We start from the raw sequence: 27,462 nt of genomic DNA on the forward strand, positions 1-27,462 counted from the left end.
GCTCCTCCAATAATGAAACAGCTCATGCCAACTTACGACAGAACATAGTTAACATCCCAACGTGTGCTAACAAAGGGTAGGTAACATATGTGCCGTTTAAGTGTCAAACATGAATGTAAGCAAAGAGGGTGCTCAAGGTCTTCAGATTCCCCCAAAACACTTTAGATGGAATCTTACCTGCCGTTCATGCCTTGCTCCCGCTGCAGCGAGGTTGGACAATTTGGCGGCCAACTCCGTTCACTGCAGCGGGATGGACAAATCCCGCCGTCGTGAACAGTGGTAAGATCCCAGCTATCTTCTTTGGAAAAATCATGCCTGGGATTGTTATTTAGAATGTTCTTCTAGAGCCAGACACAGTTGCTACAGTCTAAATGAAGTGGTGTGGTGCAATGAAGCTATTGATTTGATTTTGATTTTATTGTCATATGTACTGGGATGCAATAATTAATAATGTACTCATTCTTGACCCTTCCACCAATGGATATGTACAGCTTCCTTTAGTCCAACACCAAAGAGAAAATGCTGGAAAATCTCAGCAGGTCTGACTGCATCTGTGGAGAGAGAACAGAGCCAATGTTTTGAGTCAGGATGACCCTTCATCTGCTCTGACGAAGGATCATCCAGACTCGAAACGTTGACTATTCTCTCTCCACAGATGCTGTCAGACCTGCTGAGATTTTCCAGTATTTTTTGTTTTTGTTTCAGATTCCAGCATGTGCAGTATTTTGCTTTTTTCTCTTAGTTCAATCTGTCCTCTTCATGTAGGAAAACGATTTTTGATCCAGCTGACCTTTATGACAGACATTGGCTTATATGTGGACATTATCCCCAGCATTATGTGTTGCACCATGGATTGCAAATCACAACATTGCTGCACAGAGAAAGAATCAAAAAGAAATGCAGAGATAATCAATCAAAAAAATGCAGAGATAATCAATCAAAAAGAAATACAAAGGATGGCTCCAATCTTGCACTAAATTCTCTTCCAGGGGATTGGAGCTCTCGCGCATGCGCGCTCAGCGGCGCCAGTCGCTCGCGTCACAGGCACGTGCTGGCGTGATGACGCAAGGGGCGCCGCTCGCTGGCTGGCGGATCCTGGCTGCCTGGTAACGGGAAAAGGGAGGGCGGCCATTTGGAGAGAGTCAGAGGCTGGTGCCGCGGTTTGGATTGCTGGTCTTCCGCTAGAGTCGAGCGATGGGCTCGGTATTAGGGGTGTGCTCTCTCGCCAGCTTGGTAAGGACGGAATGTGAGCAGGGAGTTGGGGCCGGGGCTCGGGCTCTGGTCTGTCAGCCCGGGGCCGAGGCCGCAGGGCAGTGAGCCGGGAGTTGTCATCGCCTCGGCTGCCAGCAGCCTAACGATGAGCTTTCAGTTTCACCCGGTGATGAACCCGCCGCTTATCTTCACTCTCCAAAGATCAAACTTAAAAGCGGCTGGCGATCCCGAATAAAGGTGTGGCGGCGGCTGTTCCGTCCTTCACAGTCTGTGTTTACAGCGGGCCGGCTGTGAGCTGGACCCCGCACTCCGCTTAATCATGTGGAGAGAAACTAGCACCTCCTGCTCACCCCTTCCCCCTCTTGTAATTAATCATGTGTAGAGAAACTAGCACCCCCTGTTCACCCATTCCCCCTCTTGTAATTAATCATGTGTAGAGAAACTAACACCCCCTTCTCACCCGTGTCGTTGATCATGTTTCTTTCTCTACACCCAAGCTATGACTGTTAACACTACATTCTGCGCACTCCTTTTCTTCTCTATGTACGGTATGCTTTGTCTGTATAGCGCACAAGAAACAATACTTTTCACTGTATACTAATACATGTGACAGTAATAAATCAAATGTTTAGAGAAACTAAACCCCCCTTTCCATTTCCCCTCTCACTTTCCACAGCCGCTGTACAATTCAGTCACAGTTATTTCCTGGTACATCATGTGATGTTTTTAAACATGAGTGTGTTAAGTGAAGAACATAAAAGGACTCGTTTGCCAAATATTTACAAATTAAGAAATTCTGACAAACACTTTCTGGAAAGCAGTGAGGTTGGGACTCCTAATAGGGGGCAACCCCAAGCTCCCCCCCCCCCCCAATCTTGAACCGGTATTCTTATTTTACTGTTTTTTTAAAAACTGGATGTTGCCAGAGTTAATCTGAAAGGTACAAATGACTTGTTGATGTAGCCAGATAGCAGTGTACCTGACCTTGGACAACCAATTGTTCTAATATGGGAAATGTGACAGCTGGTATGCACTCAGCAAGGTCCCATAAATTTTAGGATGCCAGGTAGAACCTTCCTGTTCTTTTATGAACCAGGGCATTGGATCTCTTGTGTTAGTATCAGGGTACTTCAGGTTAATGCTTCATCTGAAAGATGGCCCCTCCCAACAGTGCTGCACACCTCCAGACTCTGTCAATACGCAAATTAAAATATATATTTTATTGCATGGAAGTTTAAAAAGCTTTAATAATGGATTAAATAATCAATTTATGACAAGTGCAGGAAAATGGGATTTGCACGCCTTTAGTGGTAGATATTGTCTGTGCAGACTCAATAGGCCAAAGGGCCTTTTCTGCACTGTATGATTCTATGACTCTATAACTCTATTTTATTGATTTCATTTTGAAATTTTCAGTTACACACTCAAAACTGGGTGTACTGCATCTCAAAAACATTCCTTGTAAGCCTTCAAAGTATATGCAGTTTGCTTGAATGGCATATTTGACCTTGAATGTCATGTCCTTGCATGTCTGATTCATCAGTGGTGGGTTTATGCCAATGTTTACTAGATAATTTATTAGAAGTGCTAGACAGCGTGCTAGTTACCAGATAATCTCTCACTGATGTTGATTGAGGGACAACGTTAGCTGTGACAACTCCCTTCTCTTCAAAAGAGTGCCATGGGATCTTTTACAGCTAAGTGTAATACCTGCCTATTACCTTCTCCTTCCTCATTCCCCGAACTCTCCTTTCAGGTGAAGCAGCACATTTCTAATTATGCACTTTACAACCTTCTGGACTTGACATTGAGTTCAGACCATGAACCCTGTTCTCCATTTGGATCATTTGATTTTTCTTCCCCCAACCTCTGCACTCCCCCCACCCCGCCGCCGCCTCCAAAAGGCCAGCTAAAGTTTGTTTTGCTTTTAGAGAACACTGATCCTTGTGCTGCCATGACACATTTTGCCACCCGACCTTTAGACCACCGATAACACCTTCCTTGATCTTTAACACTATCACTAACACTCCCTTTGTCTTGACATATTTGTCAGATCTCACCTGGGCCCAAACCAGGCTCACCTGGTTTCTCCTCTTTCAAAGTACAAAATCCATCGCCTTTCTACCTCTTCAGCTCTGAAGAAGAGTCTCAATGTTATGGACTCAATGTTAGTCTCTTTCTACAGATGCTGCCAGACCTGAGTTTTTTCCAGTATTTTGTCTTTATGAACATGATTTTCCAGCCCTCTGTGATGTATTTTCCAGAAGTGGCCTGCCATTGGTTTGCAGGATCTTTTGGTCCTGCTGATGTCTAAGGATTTTGCATATGCCCTGCACCCCAGAGGGAATGTCCTGCAGGGGGCCATCAGCAGGACTGGAAGATCCTGCAGCGGGATGGACCGGAAAATATTGGCCTATGTCTTTCACCCCAAAGTGGCAATCCATTGTCTTTTTGCACTGATTAAAATGTAGCATGTTCTACAGTAAGGGTGGTGCCATTCAAAAGCAGCACCACTGAGAAATGTTTGCTGTCATTTCTGATGTTGAATGGTATCTTGTTGTTGGTTCACTTTTTCTGTAAGGCATGTGTTTGACCACATTGTGGTAAATCATTGAACTGGATTTTGCTCTTAGCAGCAAAGCTGTTTGTACATTTGCATTTGGCTCATATACTTTCTATGGGATTTTACACTGGAACTTGCTGCAATTAGAGAACAATTTTGACATGGTGTCCTCTACAAAGGTCCTGGGACCTGTATGAACTGAGCTAGCAACTGTGTATCTCCTGAACCAGTCAGATTGAAGAATCATTAATGAGCAGCAGTGATCCTGAATCAAGAAGTGCCAGTTAGAGTTGTTGACTCAATATCAAATACAGTACAGAAATCAGGAGATGTCAAGAAAATTGAAAAAAAAATGTTGAACCTCCATCCATAATTAAGATCTAAAGCAACAATACCCTACATTTGTAGTTAATTTTGAGCAAATGGTTTTGCATTATCTAAATAGATCAGGAAAACTCAGTGAAGGACATTTTTGATTAAGGGAAAATGACCTTTGAGCAATCTTGCTGCTGCCAGGTCACCATTGACAATCTGGTTTAGTCCATAAGTGGCAATGGTTATCAAATCAGAATGTGCACAGGTCGCGTTTCCTTTATCCAAAACCTTCGGGACCGATTGTGTTTTGAATTACAGATTGCCTATGTTTTTGGATGCCGCATATAGGCCTTGGCCTATTTACATTGCAATGGCTGAAACCTAGGCTAGCTATATTCCAATGTAAATGGAATGGCTTGAAAAGCAAGAGGTACCGCTGAATAATAAATACAGGGCACCTGTAACAAGTTCTGACCTGTGGCGCCATCTGCTAAATGATGAGTGCGGTGAGGGGGGTTTGTGCAGACTCGGGTCAGAGACTTCCCCACGCTAAAGGTTTGTTGCGGCTGGTGAGGTACACTTAGCTCAGGTCAGAAGTTTCCTGTGATAAAGATTGGGTGCAATTAGTGAGGTTCATATCAGCTCGAGTCAAAGACTTCCCATGCTAAAGGTTGGGTTTTGTCGGCAAGATTCATATCAGCTCGGTTCAACACTTCTCACAATAAGGGTTGGTTGCAGTTGGCAAGGTTAATGTTGGCTCAGGTCAGAGACTTCCCATGCTAAATGTTGGGTGTGGTTGGCGAGGTTCATGTTGGCTCGGGTTCAGCGACTTCCTGTGGTAAAGGTCAATATGCTTTTTAAACAAGTCCAATAACCGCACTTTTAAAAAATTAGATTTATGGATAAAGAACAGCAGATTGGACATTACGATTGAAATTTTTAAGGAGTGGTGATGTTGTGAAAAATGAATTATCACAATTTTGGGGAGGTTCCCAGTATAAAAGGTACCACAGAGTTTTGGTGTAAGTAAAGGCTTAACTTGCTTATGCCACAATTTTCTAAAAGTTTTGTGCCATAACAACAATATCTTCTATTCAACAAAGGCAGAAGACAGGATGCAGGAAACCATAGCCCATTTAGCCAAGTATCTGACATTGATAAAATGCTAGATTCTATTATTAAGGAGGTCAGAGGATATTTAGAAAATCATAATATGATCAGGCAGGTCTCAATTTTCTGAAAGAGAATTAATGTTTGACAAATTTTAGGTTTCTTTGAGGATGTAAGAAGCAAGGTACAAGTAAATGAAGGGTATTTGAATTGCCAAAATGGTGGACCAGGCTCATTAAGCCAAATGCCTTACACCTGCTCTTTCTTATGATCTAGTGCATACCATTTATGCACCACCATTACCATTTTCAGAAATTTCTGGACCATAATCATAAGGAGCAATGTGCGAATAAATTTGTTGAAGTTTCAATATGCTGTGAGAGGATCTGAATGTACGAATTAGATCGCCACACCCTAAGCTAATTACTTTCCCTGTAATGTGTAAGATGCAGATGTGTATCTTGATGCTAACACGTGCTTTCTGAATCTATGTTCCAACTTGGATTGCTTTAAATAATTAGTTGTTTGTAATACTCTTGTTTGTAATATTGCTTCGTAGGTGCCATGTCTGTGCAGCAGTGCTCCTTGTTTGCTGTGCACCTGCTGCCCCAACAGCAAGAATTCCATAGTGACCAGATTAATCTATGCATTCATTCTACTTGTGGGCACTCTTGTGGCTTGTATTATGCTGGCACCTGGAATGGAAACACAGTTGAAAAAGGTATGTTTCATGCAACCATTCAACCATATTTAAGTTTAAAGAGCAATGGCATTCTTACCTCACAAGTTATGTTTGGTATTGCTGAAGAAAGGGACATGCTGGCAAAGCTGTCTAAGCAGCACTCTTCTCATGCAGTATAAATTGTTGTCTCTTTTACTATTGGCACTTTTGCAAATCTGTTCCTGTTGAATGCAAGATGAATAGCTTGATAGCATGTTTCTTTTATTCAGCAGTACTTAAATTTTGTACTACCAAATGACTATGTTGTGTTTACTTAATTTCATTTGCTGCAATTCCACATTCTTTTTCACCAATTGTCATGCCATTTGATGTCTAAACGAACTTCGATTTTGTTCCTTTTGTGCTGGTGTCCAAACTATTTACATAACTGGTATGCAATGGGCCACTGCAAAAGTTTATGCAACAAGCCACTAATGTCCTTAGAATGGAAAATAATTGATTTATCTCTATTTGCTTTTGGTTGCACACGTATCTCACTCTTCATGTGGCTGAATTCCCTGTTTATTTTAGTTTTTAATTTTTGGAAGTTTTTTTGACTTGTTGGGAAATATGTCAAATTCCATTTGTTACATTATCTTGCATTAACTTTTATTGGACTTTAATAAAGACTGATATCTATCCCCTCTAACTTACACTTGCGTGAACCCTGAGTGCATGTTTGCGTGAAAGTCAGTGTTTTATTATTTTTAGTTGGACCATTTTATTTTTGTTACTTAGTATTCATTGTACTTAAAGTACAACCTGTTTTCTTTTATAAAACCTACAAGGAAAGTTGTCTCTTCGTGTCTCACAATCACAGCCTGTAAACTATTCAACACCCATTGAATTGGCAAGCATATTCTTAAAAAAAAAACTATTGTGGTCAAACGAGGAGTGGGAAAGCAGGGGAATCATTCTACCCCTTCCCACCTGATCGTAACAGGCTAGTATAATGAGAAATATGTCGAAGAAAAAACATTCAGTTTGTAATTTGATGTTTCTTCTTGATAGATTCCAGGATTCTGTGAAGATGGCTTTGGTACCCAAATTCCAACTGTTCATGGGTCCGTGAACTGTGATGTGTTAGTTAGCTACAAGTCAGTTTACCGTGTCTGCTTTGGATTGGCTGTCTTCTTCTTTCTTTTTTCACTGCTTTTAATCAATGTGAAATCCAGTCGGGATCCCAGAGCTGCAGTACATAATGGGTAAGTAATCGTATGTTCTTTGTTCACAATTTAGTAGTAAAAGAGAAGTTGATGCTTTCAAAAATTGTTGCGGCTTAGCTTCTGATTCAAGTTCTAGTCTTGCAATTGATAAAACTGCCCTGTTTACATGATACAGTGATTCTAAAACAGCCAGGGTGGAGGGAATGCGTAAAAAGGTATCTATTCCCCCAGGTTGAGTGGATGCTGGGGATGGAGAGGGTATCCAATTCTTGACTCTGAGGATGGGGGGTTGGTGAGACGGGAGGAAGGTGATGCTTCTGTTCCTTGACCCTGGGGTGGGGTGGGTGTTATGGGTGCTTTGATGGGACGGAGCTTGGGAGACTGGTGGGAAGCTGTCCTGCTCCCTGAATGTCCTTGTCTCCCTTAAGCTGCTGGGTTTTCTGAGGGCTGCGAAAGCTGGCCAATGATTGTTAAATATGGAAACAGCTTAAATCATAGGCTGCCAGCTTCTTTAAATTATTTAATTGGCCAACCCGTCTTCTGGGAGTGAGCTGGCTGCTCATCCTATGTCTTTCACTCATTAAAACTCAACCTGATCAGATTTTGGTCTGATGTCAGAGTTTGCCATTTTTAAGTTTGTAACTTCTCACTTGACTGCACCCCTCCTGCTTTTGGGAGCTGAACTTTAGCCTCTTAACTCTGCAAGATGTGTCTGGGGTTCTCATTTTGGTTTCTCTATGTTTCCAAAGTTGCTTTATTTGAAAGTTTGAGATCTTATCTTTTTCTTTGCTTTTGACAGGTTCTGGTTCTTCAAAATAGCTGCCATCATTGCTATTACAGTAGGAGCCTTTTACATCCCTGAAGGACCTTTTACAAGAGGTAGAGCAATAAAATGTCTTTTAAGGGGAAGAATATTGGTGATGTATTTATAATTTTCTTATTTAATCAGCAGTTAAGATAAAAAAATAATGTTGTCTTAAATAGGAACTTTGATAATTGATTGCTTAGAACTGGACAAACAACTGCGAGTTATCCTATAAAAGCAAGATGCCAGCGATATTAGAAATTGGAAATAAAAACAGAATGCTGGAAATACTCAGCAGGTCAGGCAGCAACTTGGGGGAGAAACTGTTAATGTTCCAGATCGATGACACTTCATCAAAACTGAGGAAAATTAGAAATAGCTTTTGAGCAAGTGAGGAGGAAGAGCAAAATTTAAGGTCTGGGATAGTTGGCGGGCAGTTGAGATTAAATGGCAAAATGGCACAAAAAACAAAAGGAATGGAAATGGGTAAAGAAATAAAAGATGCATCCAGATGAGGTGTGAATGACCTACAGTAATTGTCCAGGTGCAAAGAAAGGAGTTAAAGAATCGAGAATAAAAACAAAACAGCACAATAAAAGAAATAAAATGGAGGCAAAGATGATGATCTGAAGTTGTTGAGCTCATATTGAATGTAGATGGCTGGAGAGTACCAAGTCGAAATATGAGGTGTTGTTCCTCGCATTTGTTGGACTTCATTAAAACAGTGTAGCAGGCTGAGAACAGAAAACTCGGACAGGGAGCAAAGTGGAGAATTGAAATGACCAGTGATAGAAAGCTCGGAGTCACGTTTGTGGGCTGAATCAGGATGTTCTGTAAAGCAGTCACCTAGTCTGTGGTTGATCTCCCCAATGTAGAGGAGACAACATTGTGAGCAATGAATGCATTACAATATGCTAAATTAAAAGATATACAAATAAATCATAGTTTCATTTTGAAAGGAATGTTTGGGGCCTTGGATGGTGAGAAGAGATGAGATAAAAAGACAGGTGTTATATCTCCCGCGCTCGCATGTTAATTTTCTTATTTTTCTAGGAACGCATACTGATGTTGGGATCATTTCAGTAAATCAGTTGTATTCCATTCTGCATTGCCACAAAATATATCCATTGGATATCTTTCAGTCTGTAGTGAAAGCTCTGCACTTTTTTGTTACCTTTTTCTCTTCTCTCCCTTGGTCTCACCAAAGAAAACAGGAACATTTGAATTCAACTGTGGTGTTCCACACTTCTGATTGCAGGAACCTTTAAGTTTTGTAGCTGGCCATTTGAAGCGTATGTATTCAGATGATTCAATTTTTCCGCCATTACCACCTCTGCCCCGAAGAAAGCTCCAAGCTAGAAATGTTATGCATCAGAATACAATCATCTTTGTGATTGTTACCTCTTGTTACTCTCTCTGTTTCTCTCCCTGTTTCTGATACAGCGTATTTGTTAATTTGTTCATCTGCCTCACGCATTCTCTTTTTATCTCTTCCATCTCTCTTGCTCCCTCTGTCTTATGCCACTGCTGCTCTGCTTTATACTTGCTACTTGCCCATCATCTATTCCTTCTCAATTCCTATCTGATCCTTTTGACATTAAAAATAAATCTGTTTTCCTTTCATTTACTTTCTTTCACATACGCTACTAACTTGTTTTCCAGAGTTTCATTCATAATGTACAACATGAACCCAGTTAAGCCAGAACCAGCTTGTGTGCAGAGTGGTCCCAAATATGTTAACAACATGGTTGGACTTTTGAAATTATGGCAAAAGTGAAAGAATAGAGAAGAGGAAAATATGTAACAGCAGGGAAAGGAAAGAGCAATCAAACAGGAGTATCGGAAAGTGAGAGAGAAGGGGAGAGATGAAAAAGCAATGTTTTTTCTTGGATGTTAAGTGTCCAGTTTGCTAAATTCTGTTTGTGTTTTTTTCCCATTAGCCTTGTTTGCCATTGGTACAGCTGGTGCATTCTGTTTCATACTAATCCAGCTGGTTTTGTTGGTTGATTTTGCTCATTCCTGGAACGAGTCATGGGTAGGAAAGATGGAGGATGGAAATTCAAGATGCTGGTATGCAAGTGAGTAATAAATAATCTGTACTAGCAGGAAACAGTCTTTAGGAAATATTTAACAACTTTTATATCAAGCAGTTAGAAACTAAGTTTTCTTTCGAAGCTCATCGTATTGGACTCTGAGCTTTTGTAGAAAATGTTATTTAGTTTATCATTTACGGTTATGAATTACAATTGCTTAATCTATTTGTAGCAATTTAGTTAATTTGGCATTTCTGATGGTCAGCAGAGATGCTTACAAGAACATTTTTGCATTAATGCATAATTTCCTGTGGTGTGCCCTTGTTAATTTAGCTACCGTACCATTTGTTCTTTGGCAAGGATAAATCTACATGAGTTGGCAGTTTTCTTGTGCAGGAGGAATGGAAATATTTTAGATAAGGATATTTTGAGGGTATTGAAGACATTTTGAAAAGTGTCATGTCATTCCAATCTACTTGTGTAATTTATTATGTAATGTGTCCCAACCTTAATTATAAACAGAAATATCAAGATAATTTTAGCTTTCAAAGTCTGAGCACAAATGTGCTTTAAGAAGATCCTATATAATATGCTGAAACAAGCAAAATACTGTACATATTGGAAATCTGAAAAATTAATAATGCTGGAAATACTCAGATTTAAGAACATCTTTGGACAGAGGAACACAGTTGAAGCTTCAGATTGACCTTTCATCATATTTGGAGAAGGTTAAAAACAGAATTAAGTGCAGTTACACAGGCAGGGAACAGTGGGTGGCGGGGGTGTGGGAGAACAGCAAGAGAACGTCTATGATAGGGTAGAAAAAAGGGAGGCATTAAATGACAAAAGGGATGATGTAGTAACGATAGTTGGTAATGGGGCAAGTTAAGAAACATGGCAATTCTCAAAGGTGGAATGGGAAAAGGAGAATTATTATTAACAACCGTGATCCAAAAGCAAGAGTAATTAAATAAAAGGACAAAGGTGGGTTGTGGATATGGAGGTAATGATTGTAGAATTTGTTTGCCCACTTATTTTGATTCAGACAAGAATTACTGGGAATAATGGAGGACACTAGTTATCCGGCCTTAGTGCGGTCACACAAAAAAAATCAAAACATACAATACAAACTAAACACATTGACAAAGGAAAAGCGGTAGATGTGGTTTACATGGACTTCAGCAAGGCATTTGATAAGGTCCCCCATGCAAGACTTCTCGAGAAAGTGAGAGGGCATGGGATCCAAGGGGTTGTTGCCTTGTGGATTCAGAACTGGCTTGCCTGCAGAAGGCAGAGAGTGGTTGTAGAAGGGTCTTTTTCTGAATGGAGGTCGGTCACCAGCGGAGTGCCCCAGGGATCTGTTCTGGGACACTTGCTGTTTGTCATTTTCATAAATGACCTGGATGAGGAAGTGGAGGGGTGGGTTGGTAAGTTTGCCAACGACACGATGGTTGGTTGTGTTGTGGATAGGTTGGAGGGATGTCAAAAGCTGCAGCGTGACATAGATAGGATGCAAGACTGGGCGGAGAAGTGGCAGATGGACTTCAACCCGGATAAATGTGTAGTGGTCAATTTTGGCAGGTCAAATGGGATGAAGGAGTATAATGTCAAGGGTAAGACTCTTAGCAGTGTAGAGGATCAAAGGACCTTGGTGTCCGGGTCCATAGGACTCTTAAATCAGCCTCGCAGGTAGAGGAGGTGGTTAAGAAGGCGTATGGTGTGCTGGCCTTCATCAATCGAGGGATTGAGTTTAGGAGTCGGGAGATAATGATGCAGCTTTATAAGACCCTCGTCAGACCCCAGTTGGAGTACTGTGCTCAGTTCTGGTTGCCTCATTACAGGAAGGATGTAGAAATTGTTGAAAGGGTGCAGAGAAGATTTACAAGGATGTTGCCTGGATTGGGTGGCATGCCTTATGAGGATAGGTTGAGGGAGCTCGGTCTTTCCTCCTTGGAGAGACGAAGGATAAGAGGTGACCTGACAGAGGTGTACAAGATGTTGAGAGGTATAGATCGGGTGGATTCTCGGAGGCTTTTTCCCAGGGCTGAAATGGCTGCTATGAGAGGACACAGGTTTAAGGTGCTGGGGAGTAGGTACAGAGGAGATGTCAGGGGTAAGTTTTTCACTCAGAGGGTGGTGGGTGAGTGGAATTGGCTGCTGTCAGTGGTGGTGGAGACAAACTCGATAGGGTCTTTTAAGAGACTTCTGGATGAGTACATGGAACTTAATAGGATTGAGGGTTATAGATAAGCCTATATATAAGCCTAGGGAGGTTGGGACATGACCGGTGCAACTTGTGGGCCAAAGGGCCTGTTTGTGCTGTATTTTTTCTATGTTCTATAAACATAAGATCAATGGACTACTTGCCACGAACAAAAAAATGAAGCAAGTTAAGTATTTGCAAATACCTGCAAGTGATCAACTTCTTGTTGATTGGACTTCCTTGGTGCATGACCAAGTTGCTCTTTCCCTATAGTTGTGACACTGCTGTTTCTTTAACAGTATATTTTATGCTTCAATTCTAAGAAAGGTCTAGGTGATATTGACGTACCTTATAGTTCAATAGTATTTGTTTTAGGTCAATATACCTTACCTTTGTTTAAACAAGTCTGCCTTGTTGATTCCAATCTTCTTTAAATGTCCTTCAGTCAGTTGGAAGGTGCTTGGGATAGTCCTTAACCTTTGATGTTTGGCTAGACTCAGCTGCATTGGCATTCTACCAGAAGAGTTGGTGTCTTTAGCCTGCCAGCCATTGTTGGTATCTTATCTGAACTGGTCAGAACTTATTAATTCTCAAGGTCTGCTAGCACATTTCAAGCACAGATGTTTCATATCTGAACACTGACTTTGTTCAATTTGAAAGAACTGTCTGGGAATACATAATTAATATGGAATAATAGAGTTAGCAAATTTGAACAGAAACAACCGTCTGCAACACTCAAAGCATGATGGTGATTTGGTCAACCTTTAGCATGAAGTTAATTTTTAATAAGGACATTACTTTCTTATCTCAACTTAATGTTGAGTCCAGAGGCTGTAAATTATATAATTGAAAAATTAGATGCTGTTCCATGAGCTTATGTTGAACTTGATTGGAACAGTGTGTGTGTGCGTGTGTGACAGAATGGGAGCAAAATAACATATGACCAGAAGTTCGGAGCCACGCTGGTGGACTGAACTGAAGAGTATTCTGCAAAACAATAGTGTAATCTGTGTTGGCTACCTTAATATCAAGGAAATTGCATCACGAGCAGCTAGTATAGTATACAAAATTGAAATACAAGTAAATCATCACTTCACCTAGAAGTAGCTTTTGCAGCCTTGAATAATGAGAAAGATGGAGGTGAAACGTAGGCGTTGCACCTCCTGTGCTTCCATGGGAATGTACCGTAGGTGGAAGTGGTGATGAAGTGTTTTGGCAGTGATTAAGGATCAGATTAGGGAGTCACAGAGCGTGACCACTTCAGAATGCTGAATTCCGCTGCTCACACCCTGTCCTGTATTAAGTCTGCTTGTCTGACAGCTCTGCTCTAGTGGACCTGCAGTCATTCCCCCCTCCTTTACTCGTCAAGTTTAATATACTTGTCATCTACTAATTCACACCCTCACTGTACTCCATCTCAACAGCCAATTCTAACCTTGCATTTCTAAATATCTGACATTGACCTTCAGTGCATTTATTCCTCCCTTTTTTTTTCATCATTGACTAGTTTTAAATTATCTCAGTCCCATCTGCAACTCCCTCCCTAAAGCTCTCTGCCTAGTTCTGTCACTGATTTAAAAATCTTAAACTCCATCTCTTTGAGCAATTGTTGGTTAGCATCCCATAATTCCCATGTAAGAGGTCTTGTAGCACGGCGGGTAGCATCCCTACCTCTGAGCCAAGAGCTCTGGATTCGAGTCTCACCCCAGGATTTGTTGGCCAAGGAAGGTGCGCGTAACACGGTCAGACAGGTTATATGTCAGCCTGCAAATCCTTCCGACATGCCAATGGCTGGTGGTAAGAGTAGGAGAGACTCCTGGTCATCCATGATAGATGTGGAGTGGTACCTCTCAAACTTTAAGCCCCTGGCAACAGACTAGAACCTGTTCCAGGCATTACTACTGTGACAAGACTGTGCCTTTAAGAAATATATTTTGTCATGTTTCTGGTGAAGGATGTGTTTATGCTTCAGCTCTGATTATGGTGCCGATTGTTTACAGCCAGCAGCCCACCTGCTGATACTGCAGAAGATTAATTGCTTCCAATTACTGGAGTGTTTGTTTTAACTAGACTTGGAGAGGCAACAAGTGGGTAGTATCGGTTTGCATTTGAAAAGAGCAGTAGCTCTTGTTCACCCTCCCTCTTTCCCTCCCTCTTGAAAAAATCCTAGTGCTGGAACAGTATCAAAACAGATTATTTGATCATCCATTTATTTCCTGTTTAAGAGACATGGTTGTAGACAAGTTTGTTGCCTTTTGTCTACCTGAAAATAGTGGCTTGTTTCAGAAGGAATCCTTTGAGATGCTTTGAGGTGAAATGTGTCCTTTTGAATCCTTCTACCTTTTGTCCTTCCTTTTGCAGAGCTCCATTCTGTACAAATCTCTAGAAAAGTATGCTGTGGCTACCACACTAAGGCCTGGGATGACAGGATTGTCCAATAAAGAGACGTTGAGGGAACAGGGCCTACTTTCCCTAGAATTTAAAAGAATCAAAGATGATTCAATTGAAACATTAATTTCTTTAGGGACTGGACGCGCAGTACTCTTTCAAAGTTGTTTTGCAGTGACCTATGAGTTAGGCTGAGAGAGAATATTATGGCTGTTTTAACTTAATTGACTAGAAGTATGATGTTCAAAAAAAATGTTCTGTCAGTTGATAATTCATCTTTTCAGTTTTTATTTTAAGTTCTAATACAGATTTATCTTTTCTGAATTCTTCTACAGGCTTGATCTCCATCACTAGCCTGAATTACATCTTGTCTTTCATCGCAATTGTGCTTTTCTATGTGTTTTACACTAAACCTGAAGGATGTATTGAGAACAAGTTCTTCATTAGTTTCAACATGATTCTTTGCATTGCGGTGTCCGTTACTTCTATTCTTCCAAAAGTACAGGTAAGAGTATACATGTCTGATTTCCTGATACTTTTGTTTTCATGCCACATACTAAGATGAAAGGTCAGGATCTGTCCAAGTTCTCCATCTGTTCTTTGTTCTTGAACCAGCTGCTTGGGTGCCTGAAATGATTTCCCTAGTTTTTTCCTTGGTTTATCTGTATTGAGGGTTGGACTGATTATTTTTGTTGAGAAACTTGTTTAAATTGAGAGTTGTAACTTAATGGGACACAAGTCAAATGTTCCTGAAAAGTCAGGCCTAAGTTATTTGCAGAAAGCTCACCATCTATCTGTTGCGCACTTAGAGAAGCATTTTTTAAATATCAAAGAAGAAATCGGGGCAAATTTTGAGGCTTAACCTTAAAGAGGAGGTCCTACCCACAGTAAAGAGTTAAAATGCTTCTGTAGGAGTTTGAATTTTGCCTGAGCTGAATTTTGGAATTTATCTCTGTAATGTTAGTTTCAGCTTTTAAGAGTTTTTGAGCTAGATATTCTTGTGTCCAGTATCAGCAGTCTCTTCATAAACCGGTTTAATTATCTAAGATCTGAAATGCACCTTTCACTGTGTATTTCTAGTCAAATGACAGAATGACTCAGTGATGGTGGCAGAACCCTTCATTCATATATTGACAAGAATCCTCATGCTACTACATGAATTCTATCTCTTATAGAAGATAATTCTAAATCATTGAAGCATAACTTCAGCCATTTCATTATATAGTTATTGCACAAGATAGGTGAATTAGCTATTTCACAGTACAAACAATTTATTTCTGTGTGCTTCTAATTTAAGTAAAGATATGGCACATAAATTCATTATGGCTCCTCTTCAGTAGTTAAACTTCTCAAACCCTAACTGGCTCAGATTTGCTTTAAAACGGATTGGGTGTGCAATATGCTTGCACTGGCAATGTGTTTGTGAACAAAGTGAGTGCAGTCTGTGAGGTGTCACTTAAGATTGGAGGCTTTGTCAATCACACTTAAAACTTAGGTGAATTCCCACCATCTGATTTGGTAACTTCCAAAGTTCTGCTTTAGCCAAGCAAGCAGCAGGGTGATTCAAATGACATGATGCCTAACTAAAGAACAATTGCTTATAACAGTCTGAAATATTCTACATAATCTTTCCATTGTAATCAATATCTTGATATTATGAATGTAAATGAATTTTCAGACTACCTTGTGTTTAAGAAAACACTTTTGATAACTGTGTGTAAGCTGATGAAACATTAAAGAAAAAATAAAATTTCAGCTTGGGCAACACATCAAAATTTTTGGTATGAGCTCCTTTTCAGTTAACTTTCAAAATCCACCTTGGAGTACAGCAAGTCCTCATTTAATGTTGCTCGTTTAATGTGTTTCATGTCAATGTCATTAATATTGTGTCAATATGTCCGTGTAACCCAGCCAGTTTCATATTAAAATAGTTTGCCACAGACTTCATCTTCTGTGCTCTGCCTGTGCACAAAACCTCTCCCACAGTACTTGCGTCCTTGCCCTCAGTTCCTCTATCCCACCCCCGCTGCCACTTTGTCTCCCAGCATTGCTCTCTGTCCTGTCTCCCTTCCGTCCCCACCGAAGTTGCTGTCTGGTCTGCCTACACTCGCCCGACATTGCTCTCCAGTCTGCCTCCTCCCACGCCCTCTGTTCCTACCTGGGTCCGTTTTCAGCTGCTTTGTTCCTGACTTTGTTCCATTATCCAGTTCTGAACTGAGGCTCCTGGTCTCCATCTATTGGCACAAGTTAGTCGGTGTCGGTAGTCCCAGGATTCCAGCAGCTTCCACTGACCAACTTCTGTCACTGGATGGAGCCTGATCAATCTAAAATTACTGTGCTGAGGAGAGTGTAATTTAAAAGAAAAATGCATTTTATTTATTTTGTATTTAATGATTTATTCTGTTTTGCAAGCTACCTCAGCATAACACTTCACACTTGTGCAGTGTAGTATTTTAACTTTTACGTTGGTTTACCACGCAATGATTGTTTAAAGGAACCTAACTCTGGCTTTAAAATTGATTCCTCTGGGGACACATGATCCACAAAGTTGTTTCATTTATTCATGATTTTAAGGAATACAGCCACTACTTTGACTCTCTGTATTTGAAAAAATTGCTAGTACAGATCATATTTGGGAGTCTTTTTCCAACGACTCTTGTCATTACTTGACTTTCCTTCCTCAGTGAGTATATTTTTATCTTCTGTGGTATGCAGCCTGTTATTTGGTGTTGTCAAACCATTGCACCTGAAAAATTGCACTTTTTGACTGACTAAAGCAGGAAAGAGAAAAAAAGAAACTCGGCGGCAGGGGTGTGGGTGTGTGTGGGGGGGGGGGGCGGTGGGGGAGAGATAGAAAAGAAGAGGGGAAAGAAGGATTTCTGATTTCAGTGCATGGCAAGACAAAGCAACTTGGCTGCATTCATTTAAATTATGATTTTTTCCCGCCATCTCAAATTTTCGTGGTGTTTCTGTGCTTTTTTGCTAATTGTAAACCTTTTTACTGCCAATTTCTAGTCAAATGATAGAATGAATCAGAGATTATCGTAGAACCCTTGCTTTATATACTGAAAATTATCCTCATGCTGCCATATGAATTGACCTGCTGGCGATTCTTCCCAATCCACTGACTTTCTTCCAATGTTAGATTTATTTGTATTATAGATTCAGAGGTTTACAGTGTGGAAACAGGCCCTTTGGCTCAACTTGTCCATGCTGCTCTGTTTTTACCATTAAGCTAGTCACAATTGCTCGCATTTGGCCCATATCCCTCTATACCCATCTTGCCCATGTAACTGTCTAAATGCTTTTTAAATGACAAAATTGTACCCGCCTCTACTACTACATCTGGCAGCTTGTTCCAGACACTCACCACCCCGAGTGAAAAAATTGCCCCTCTGGATCCTTTTGTATATGCCCCTCTCACCTTTAACCTATGCCCTCTAGTTTTAGACTCCCCTACCTTTGGGAGAAGATGTTGACTATCTACCTTATCTATGCCCCTCATTATTTTACCTCTATAAGATCACCCCTGAGCCTATTGCGCTCCAAGGAAGAAAGTCCCAGTCTATCCAGCCCCTCCTTATATCTCAAACTATCAAGTCCCGGTAGCATCCTAGTAAATCTTTTCTGTACTCTTTCTAGATATAATAATATCCTTTCTATAATAGGGTGAGCAGAACTGTACACAGTATTCCAAACGTGGCCTTACAATGTCTTGTACAACTTCAACAAGACGCCCCAACTCCTATATTCAATGTTCTGACTAATGAAACCAAGCATGCCGAATGCCGCCTTCACCACCGTGTCCATCTGTGACTCCACTTTCAAGAAGCTATGAACCTGTACTCTTAGATCACTTTGTTCTATAACTATCCCCAACGCCCTACCATTAACTGAGTAAGTCCTGCCCTGATTCGATCTACTAAAATGCATCACATCGCATTTATCTAATTAAACTCCACCTGCCATTCATCGGCCCACTGTCCCAATTGATCAAGATCCTGTTGCAATCATAGATAACCTTCACTCTCCACTATGCCACCATCTTGGTGTCATCTGCAAACTTACTAACCATGCCTCCTAAATTATCATCCAAATCATTAATATAAATAACAAATAACAGTAGACCCAGCACCGATCCCCGAGGCACAGAGCTGGTCGCAGGCCTCCAGTTTGAAAAACAACCCTCTACGACTACCCTCTGTCTTCTGTCAACAAGCCAATTTTATATCCAATTGGCTACCTCACCCTGGATCCCATGAGATTTAACCTTATGCAACAACCTACCATGCGATACCATCTCAAAGACCTTACTAAAGTGTGTTCTAGAAACATTTTTACTAGAAATGTTATTATTTCGGGGTTCGAAATCTTTATGCGCTGTTAAAATATTTTTCTAAACTATATTGTTTTAACTTTATAGGAAGCACAACCTCGGTCTGGTCTACTTCAGTCTTCAATCATCACATTGTATACTATGTATCTCACATGGTCTGCAATGTCTAATGAACCCGGTAAGCCCCACATGTTTTACAAAGAGTTTGCCTAAGAATAAAGCTTTATCTGCTTTCATTCGATGTGGATAATGCTGGCTCTGGAAACTGACGCAAATTTCACAGGAAGGGTGAAAGAGGAGTGGGTGAGAAGGAATGGGGAATCTGCTTGCTTCCAATTAACAGTCCATTAAGCTCATTGTTAATTTGCCAGTGAAGGTGAGAATACAATCTTCAAAGCTGAAATTGCTAAACCGGAACAATTTGATGCAAGTTATTACAGGACCTTTGGGCTCAAAGTGGGCAGAAGTTAGTTTTTTTAAGTTGAAAAATCTTGGGAGCTGGGGGATATTTTTCTAGATCTTGAGCTTCAACTTGCATTTGGCCGTTTGACTGCTCTCCTGTTCAGTGAGGCTACTGGTCCTTCCAAGGTGCAACATACCTGCTCCTCTCTGCAAGGCAACAGCAGGCCCAATTATGGCTGCTATCTGCCCACATGCACACGCTCTGAGCTTGCCAGCCAGGGATATCATTGTGTGAGCATTGAACTTACAGAATGAACTCGGAGTACAGAAATTATCAGGGTTACCAACCCTAATTTGGCATTTTAGCTCTGCATAATTTCAGTTTTTAATTTATTTTTGTGAATAACCTACCAAATATTTTGGCCTGATTTTAGTACTTGAGTGGATTTCCAATGGGTTTAAATTAGGCCCATTTCTAGCATCTTAATCATTGGAGCTCCTTACTATTCAACTTCTGCAGTTTATTTCATTAATCAGCGACTAAACCATTGTTCATGTACACACCCACTTAAGATTAGTGTAATTTTTAGGTCAAGACCTAGCAATATTTAAGCTAAGACCTTGTATCTTATTTTTCAGACCGACAATGCAATCCTAGCCTTTTGAACCTTATTAAACAATTGGCCGCACCTACACTGAGTCCAGCCAATAAGAGTGAACCCTTAGTAAGTGCAACGCCTTCACCTCCAATCTCAATGCAGTGGTGGGATGCACAGAGTATTGTTGGACTTGCCCTCTTCATTCTGTGTCTACTATATTCAAGGTATGGTCTGAACAGGAACATTTAAACCATGTTATCATTTAAAAAAAAAGTTAAATCTGATACATTATTTCAATGTAATATGTATTTTTCATTTGGCTGTTTACTGGAATTCTATGAGCATGTTTCCTGGAATTGGGTTGGATGGCTATGCATCTGGTCAATGATCTGAAGCAACCTGATTTCCCTATTTTTATAGAAAAGCATTTAACTTAAAACCTTTGGTTGTGGGCAGTCCAGCTGTAAATAAAATTTGAGCTCATATTGAATGTAGATGAAAAGCATGTGAAGGAAAGGTAAGTTCACATTAAAAGGAATTGTAAATGCATCAGTATTAATCATATCCATTTTGAAATTGGTGGATCTGAATGATATATTCTGAGAAATAATAGGGCAGAACTGCACTTACACCCAAACATGAGCACAAAGATCGATCCCCGTGTTCGAACGAGGTGTACTTAATGAGGCCAGAGACCAGCTCATTGATCTGGCAAGCTGGGGACACCTAATGGATGTAGTCAGGCAGCTAACTTGAGAAGAAGCCTTGAAGATCAGCTTCACTCCGGTAAGTCTTTAAAGGGGACCAGAAGAGGAGAATCAATCAGGAAGGTAGAGGTGGCCAGTAGGGGGATGAGCAGGAAGAGTGGTTTAATCACTCAAAATGGATCCCTGGGGGACACAACTTGTCGCTTATGACCCAACATACTCTTTATCCCCACTCTGTCTCACAACTCAAGTCAAAGGCCAACTCTAATTCTGTGCATTCTCATTTTTGTTAATCACTTTAACTGAAACTTACTGATTGCCTTCTGGAAATATGTGTAGATAACATTCACAAATTTATTCTAAGTGTCAGGTTTCCTGAGCCATGGAGAACCTGTGCAGGGGTTGTTGCATGCAAATCACTGCTAAAATATCAGGAACGGAGCCTTATTTAAATATAATTACAGAACTGCCTTTGCAGAATGTGTTAGAGGCACTCAAAACCCAACTTGATCAAAACTGAAACATGCATGCTGCTGGCATGTTCCCTGAATTTGTTGATTTGAGAACCCCTGCCCATCCTGAGCCGCTCCGTCCCATGGAGCAGTTAAAACTCCCCTCAATGTTCTCAGACTGAAGCTGTTGAGTATCTCCTAATCTACGTGAAAATTAGAATCTGTAGCTGCGGCATGTACTCTGGATATGGAGGTTTGAATATTGAGTCTAGTAGCAGAGCCACTTTCTTGGATGGCGTTTGAGTTTAAGTTGTTGCAACTGTATCTATCCATGCAAATAGTGAATTTTCCATCCATTTTTTGAATTGAGTCTTGTAGCTCGTGGGAGACTTTGAAGGTGGGGGGTGAACCGTTCACTACAGTATTTTCAACTTCTGCCTTTGTTAATATGGCTAGTCCATTTAAGTTTCAGGTCACTGGTGACCAGCAGGATAATGATGGCATTGATTGGCTCTGCTGAAGGTCAAGGAGAGCTAGTTGGGTTTTTTTCTTGATAGGGATGGCTGTTGTCTGATCTTTAGATTACAAGAATGTTGCTAGGAACTTGTCAGTCCATTAGGATGCTATCTAGATCCTGCTGCACACTGCCCCTGAATGCTTCATTTTTGAAATGGCTATGAATGGAGATGAACACTGGATCATCAGCAAACAGTCCTACTCCTGATGTTATAGTAGAGTAGTCATGATGTGGAGATGCCGGCGTTGGACTGGGGTAAATACAGTAAGAAGTTTAACAACACCAGGTTAAAGTCCAACAGGTTTATTTGGTAGCAAAAACCACACAAGCTTGTGTGGCTTTTGCTACCAAATAAACCTGTTGGACTTTAACCTGGTGTTGTTAAACTTCTTATAGTAGAGTAGGCCATTGATGAAGCAGTTGAAGATTGTTGGACTGAGAAGCTCCTGCAAAACATCTCCTGGGGGCTGCAGTCGTCGGCCTCTGGACAATTGCAACCATCTTCCATTTTAAGTAAAGCCTGATTCTAACCTCTTCAGGATTTTTCTTTTTAATTGACGCTGACATTTTTGAGAGGGCGCCTTGTTTCCAGACTGAGTCAAATGCTTCTTTAATGTGAAGAGCAGCTAATCTCAGCTCTCCTAAATTGACATTCCAGCTGCAATGAGCAATGTTAAAAAATCTTCATTGGTATGTGACTGTTGCTGGCAAAGCCAGCATTTATTAGCCATTGCTCTTCAGATGGTGGTGAACTGTCATCTTGAACCGTTTTAGTTTATCTGTTCTAGGTACACCCACAGGGCTGTTAAGAAGGGAGTCAGAGGCTTTTGACCCAACAAAGTGAAGGAGTTGTAAGATATTTCCAAGTCAGGATGCTGTGTGGCTTGGACGGGAACTTACACGTGGTGGTGTGCCCACATTCAGCTGCTCTTGTCCTAGGTAGTAAAAGTCAAGAGCTTGGAAGGTGCTGTCAAAGGAGATTTTTGGTGAATTCCTGCATCTTGTGTATGGTACACACTGCTGTCATTGTGTGGAAGAGTGCTTAAATTGGGGAAGGGGTGCTGACCAAGTGGGCTACTTTATCCTGGATGGTGCCAAGCTTCATGAGTGTTGTTGGATTTGCATTCTTCCCAGGCAAGTGTTCCATTACATTCCTTGTGCCTTGTAAATGATGGGCAGGCTTTGGGGTATGGGGAAGTGAGTTATTTGCCACAGAATTTCCAGCTTCTGATCTTCTCTTGTAGCTGCTGTTTCAAGTCAATGGCAACTTGCACAATGTTGGCAATGAGGGATTCAGTGAAGGTAATGCTATTGAATGTCAAAGGGAGATGGTTTAATTCTGTCTTGTTGAAAGTGGTCGTTGTCTGGCACTTAGGTGACAAGTAACCTCCTCACTGCACATCAGCCTGAACTTAAATGTTGTCTGGGCATTGATGCATCTATGATGTGGAGACCATTCACCTGAGGAAGGAGCAGTGCTCTGAAAGCTCGTGGTTCCAAAATAAACCTGTTGAACTTTAAGCTGGTGTTGTGAAACTTCTTATTGGTGCATCTGGCATAGACTGCTTCAATATCTGAATAAATGATGGAGCAAAAGTCATTAGTGAAACAGCTGAAGATGGTTGGGTATACAATACCACCCTGAGGAACTCCTGCAGCAATATCCTGGGGCTGAGACGATTGGCTTCCAACAAGGGCAACCATCTTCCTTTGTGCTCGGTATGATTCCAACCAGTGGAAAATTCTCCCCCTGATTTTTATTGATATTAACTTTACTAAGACTCCTTGATGCTACATTTGCCAGAATTTGCCTTGATGTTGCATCTGGAATTCACCTCTTTTGTTCATATCTGGTCTAAGACTATGACGAGTTCTGGGTTGAGTGACCTTGGTGGATCTCAAATTGAGCATCAATAAGTGAATTATTGCGATGTAAGTATTGCTTGAAAACACTGTCCACAACACCTTCAATCACTGATGCTCGAGAGTAGATTGATGGCGCAGCATTTGGTGTTTCGGGTTTGGTCTGCCTTATGTGGACAGGAAGGAATTATCCATTGTCAGGTAGATGCCAGTATTGTTGCCTTGCTGACACACTTTAACCAGAGGTGTGTGGCTCATTCTGCAGCACAAGCCTTCAGCAGTTCACCCAGGATGTTGGTGGTGCCTGTAGTCTTTGCTGTATGTGGCAAAAACTGTCTTCAATTGTTTCTTGATATCGCGTGGAGTAAATTGACTTGGCTGAAGATTTGTGTCTTTGTTGCTGGGGACTGCAGGAGGAGGCCAAACTGAATCATCCATTCAGCATTTCTGGCTAAAGTGGTTGCAAATACTTCAGCCTTGTTTTTTGCATTGGCATGTTGAGCTTGCTCATCGATGAGGATGTTTGGAGACCTCCTGCTTGGTTATTTATGCCTGTATTTGGCAGGACTGCAGAGCTTTGATCTGATCTGTTGGTTGTAGGATTGCTTGGCTCCTGTTGCATGTTACTTCCATTGTTTGGCATGGATACAGTCCTGTGTTGTAACTTCACTTGGCACCTCCTTTTTAGGAATGTCTGGTGCCGTTGTGCTGACTATTCTAATTTTCTGTTTGCAGCATTCGTTCCTCGAACAACAGTCAGGTGAATAAGCTAACACTCTCTGGCAGTGAAGCTGTCATGTTGGATGACTCCTTGGCTGGAGATGCTGCTGGGATTGAAGAGGGAGATGGAGTACGAAGAGTCCATGATAATGAGCAGGATACAGTCCAGTATAGCTATTCGTTCTTCCATTTCATGCTCTTTCTGGCTTCACTGTACATTATGATGACACTTACAAACTGGTACAGGTAAATAATTGCATTACAACAAAGACTGCTTTTCAAAGGGTGAATTATTCCTCTATTAAATGTAATTTTATAAACTGTAAATTGATCTTTATTCTGTCTCGGTCAGTTTTTGGTGGGAATTTGCACAACGTTGCCCATAATTTAAGTACGTGCTTCTTTTACTTAAATTCTAACAATAGAGCCCAAGCGATGCTTCCACTGAATTAATTGATTTTGACAAGTGTGTCTGCACTCAGAATAATTTGAAATGCGATGGAGGATAAGCCACCATTGAAATAACACCGGTATTTTGAGCTTATAATTTGAGGATAGAATAATTTCACAATTGCAGTCATAAAATGACTAACAAAACAAAACCTGCTATTTATGGTAAGTCAAGTGGACTTTCAGTGTCACTTGTGCTCTGCCACCTGGGTCCTCCTACATTCTGCTTCAAGATAACATTTAATTCTGTTCCCTTCCTCACTGCTGCTCTGCTTCTTGAAGTTGGTTCTACATAAGAGGATCTACATACACTTGAAAAGGAAAAGTTTTATAGGACTATAGAGAAAGAACTGAGGTGTGAGACTTGCCGAACAATTTGGTCAAAGAATCAGCATAGGCAAAATAGACCGAATGGTCACCAAACTATGATCCTATTCTACAAATTAACACTTGGAGGCCTTAATAGGAAAATATTCATGTTGAAATACTAAGTAGGAGATCCTGTGCCATGGTCATGATTAAGACACATTAGGTATGATTTTCTGGCCTTTCCTGCCAGTGGGATTGTCCTGTTCTATCAAAGGTGCCCCCACTGTGGGTTCCCCCACGGCAGTACAGGCAAACCACGCAAGATGCTATAAACATCAGCGGGACCAGAAGATCCCGCCAGTAGCCAATGGCAAGCTACCTCCGCTGCCAGAAAATGTGTTGTGGCGGAGGCATCTCGTCATTGACTGCTGGCAGCATCTTCTAGTGCTGCCAATGTCTATGGCATTTTGCCTGGCTCATCTGTCACACGCCAAGGATCTTGCTGCAGCGGGAGGCAGAAAATCCCACCCACTTAATAAAGGAAAATAAGTTTTACTCATAAGATTATAAGAAATAGCTTCAAGGTTAGGCTGTGTAGCTCATCTAGTCTGCTGTGCCATTTGATAAGATCATAGCTGATCCGCTTGTGATCTTATTCCACTTTCCTGCCTGTTTCTCCCCCATAACCTTTGATTCCCTTGTCAAACAAAAATCTGTCTAACTCAGCCTTGATTATATTCAATGATCCAATCTGCACTGCTTTCTGAAGAAGAGAACTCCAAACTGACGACCCTCGGAGAGAACAAATTCCACTTCTATCTCTGTCTTAAATGGGTGACCCCTTATTTTTAACCTATGATTCCTTGTTCTAGATTCCTCCCTGGGAGGAAACATCAACCCTGTCAAGTCCCTCAGAATCTTATTTCTTTCAATAAGATCATCTCTCATTCTTCTAAACTTTACTCCAGGTGCAGTTTCACCAATGCCTTTACAGTTGTAGGAAGGATTCGTCTCTTTGCAATAAAGGCCAAATTCTCTTTGCCTTCCTAATTATTTGCTATATCTGCATGTTAACTTTTTGTGATTCATATCCAAGGACACACTCAGTTCCCTCTACCACAACGTTCTTCAGTCTTTCTCCATTTAAATAATGCTCTGCTTTTCTATTCTGCCTGCCAAAGTGGGCAAAGTTATACTTTCCCACATAATACTCCATCTGCCAATTTTTTGCATACTCACTTAACCTATCCATATCCCTTTGCAGACTTTTTGTATTTTCCTTCCAACTTGCTTTCCTACCTATCTTTGTATCATCAGCAAATTTGCAATGCAATTAGTCTCCCAAACTATTTAATATTATCTGAGGTCTTGTGAATATGCAAAGTTGAAATGTTGTGGTTTGTTTTGGGAATGAGTGAAAAGCTCTTATCAACTTTTCTTTTTAATTATTTGTTTTCCCTCTACAGCCCTGATGCTGATTACAAGACAATGACAAGCAAATGGCCAGCTGTGTGGGTGAAGATCACTTCAAGTTGGGTGTGTCTTCTGTTGTATGTCTGGACATTGGTAGCCCCTCTTGTTCTCACTAACCGTGACTTTGACTAGAGTGCTGCGTTCTTGGTTGACCATGATTGCTGAATTAAACAAGAGTCCAACTAACCTGAAACCAAATGGTATAGCTATTGATTTTTGTTTTGAAAAGCATTGCATACCGCAAAACATTTATTGGGCCTATTGCACTGAATCATTGTATAAAACAAACAACGTTTTTAGCCTTAATATTATCATCTCGTGACAAATATGCATTTTGTTGCATCTTATTGAAAGCTATAGAATGTGGAGGTTGGTGGGTGAATAGAGGGGCCACGGTCAATTTTGAAACTCTGAATTTAGATTGTCTATAATAGTTTGTAAGGCAGTTTTGATTAGAAGTCCTACAGTTTCCCAAAGCATTTAATCTGCTTTTCAGAGGCTTGCTGTTCTGTTCTGTGTTCATGCTCCATTTGGTTTTTTAAAAATTGAAGATTTTAATAATGTATCGTCAAAAATCGTGCACTTATTTTGTGCATCATATAAATCACATCGATGTTATGATTAATAAATGTCATTCTTCTGTACTTGTAAGATCAAAAGAAATAAATAACATTAGTGATTTGTATCTAATATTTAACTTGTTTGTGTGTCTAGTAAGGAACATTATGAATAGAAATATGCCAACGAGAGAACTAGCAAAATGTTTCATGCATGTTGTAAATCTTGTCCGTAAAAAGTTTATATTAAAAAGATCGAAAAGATGAATGCTAAATTATCCTAACCAAACCTGTATTGAGCGTTTAGCACTATTAAAGTACTGGAGAATAATTTATTGTGTTTCATTTTCTCTTCAGAATTTATAACAAAGTATTCTTATTATGAGAGCTTGCTGAATGCTATTAATGGAAACTGGCAAAAAAATAAAACTTGGTGAGACAGGATAAATTTGTTTTTACATAGAACGGTTAATTTTGTCGATGAATCTGGTCCAAGACAGTTTAGAAATAAAGTACTTTTTACCTAGCCCCCACACTTTTTGAAGGGAGGGAAAAGAAAAA

General features: G+C 40.6%; 1 protein-coding gene across 1 annotated transcript; it reads left to right on the forward strand.

Moving 5' to 3' along the window:
• The first annotated feature begins 1,027 nt into the window (after nt 1-1,027).
• LOC144508515 (serine incorporator 1-like) lies at nt 1,028-27,462 on the forward strand. Its single transcript, XM_078236500.1, has 10 exons — nt 1,028-1,233; nt 5,760-5,921; nt 6,933-7,126; nt 7,887-7,966; nt 9,833-9,970; nt 14,852-15,021; nt 18,940-19,030; nt 19,894-20,077; nt 24,128-24,358; nt 26,338-27,462. The coding sequence occupies exons 1-10, from the start codon at nt 1,195-1,197 to the stop codon at nt 26,474-26,476; spliced, it is 1,428 nt and encodes a 475-aa protein (XP_078092626.1). The 5' UTR covers nt 1,028-1,194; the 3' UTR covers nt 26,477-27,462.

This window comes from Mustelus asterias, chromosome 20 (assembly GCF_964213995.1).
Source record: "Mustelus asterias chromosome 20, sMusAst1.hap1.1, whole genome shotgun sequence".
Classification (NCBI taxonomy): domain Eukaryota; kingdom Metazoa; phylum Chordata; class Chondrichthyes; order Carcharhiniformes; family Triakidae; genus Mustelus; species Mustelus asterias.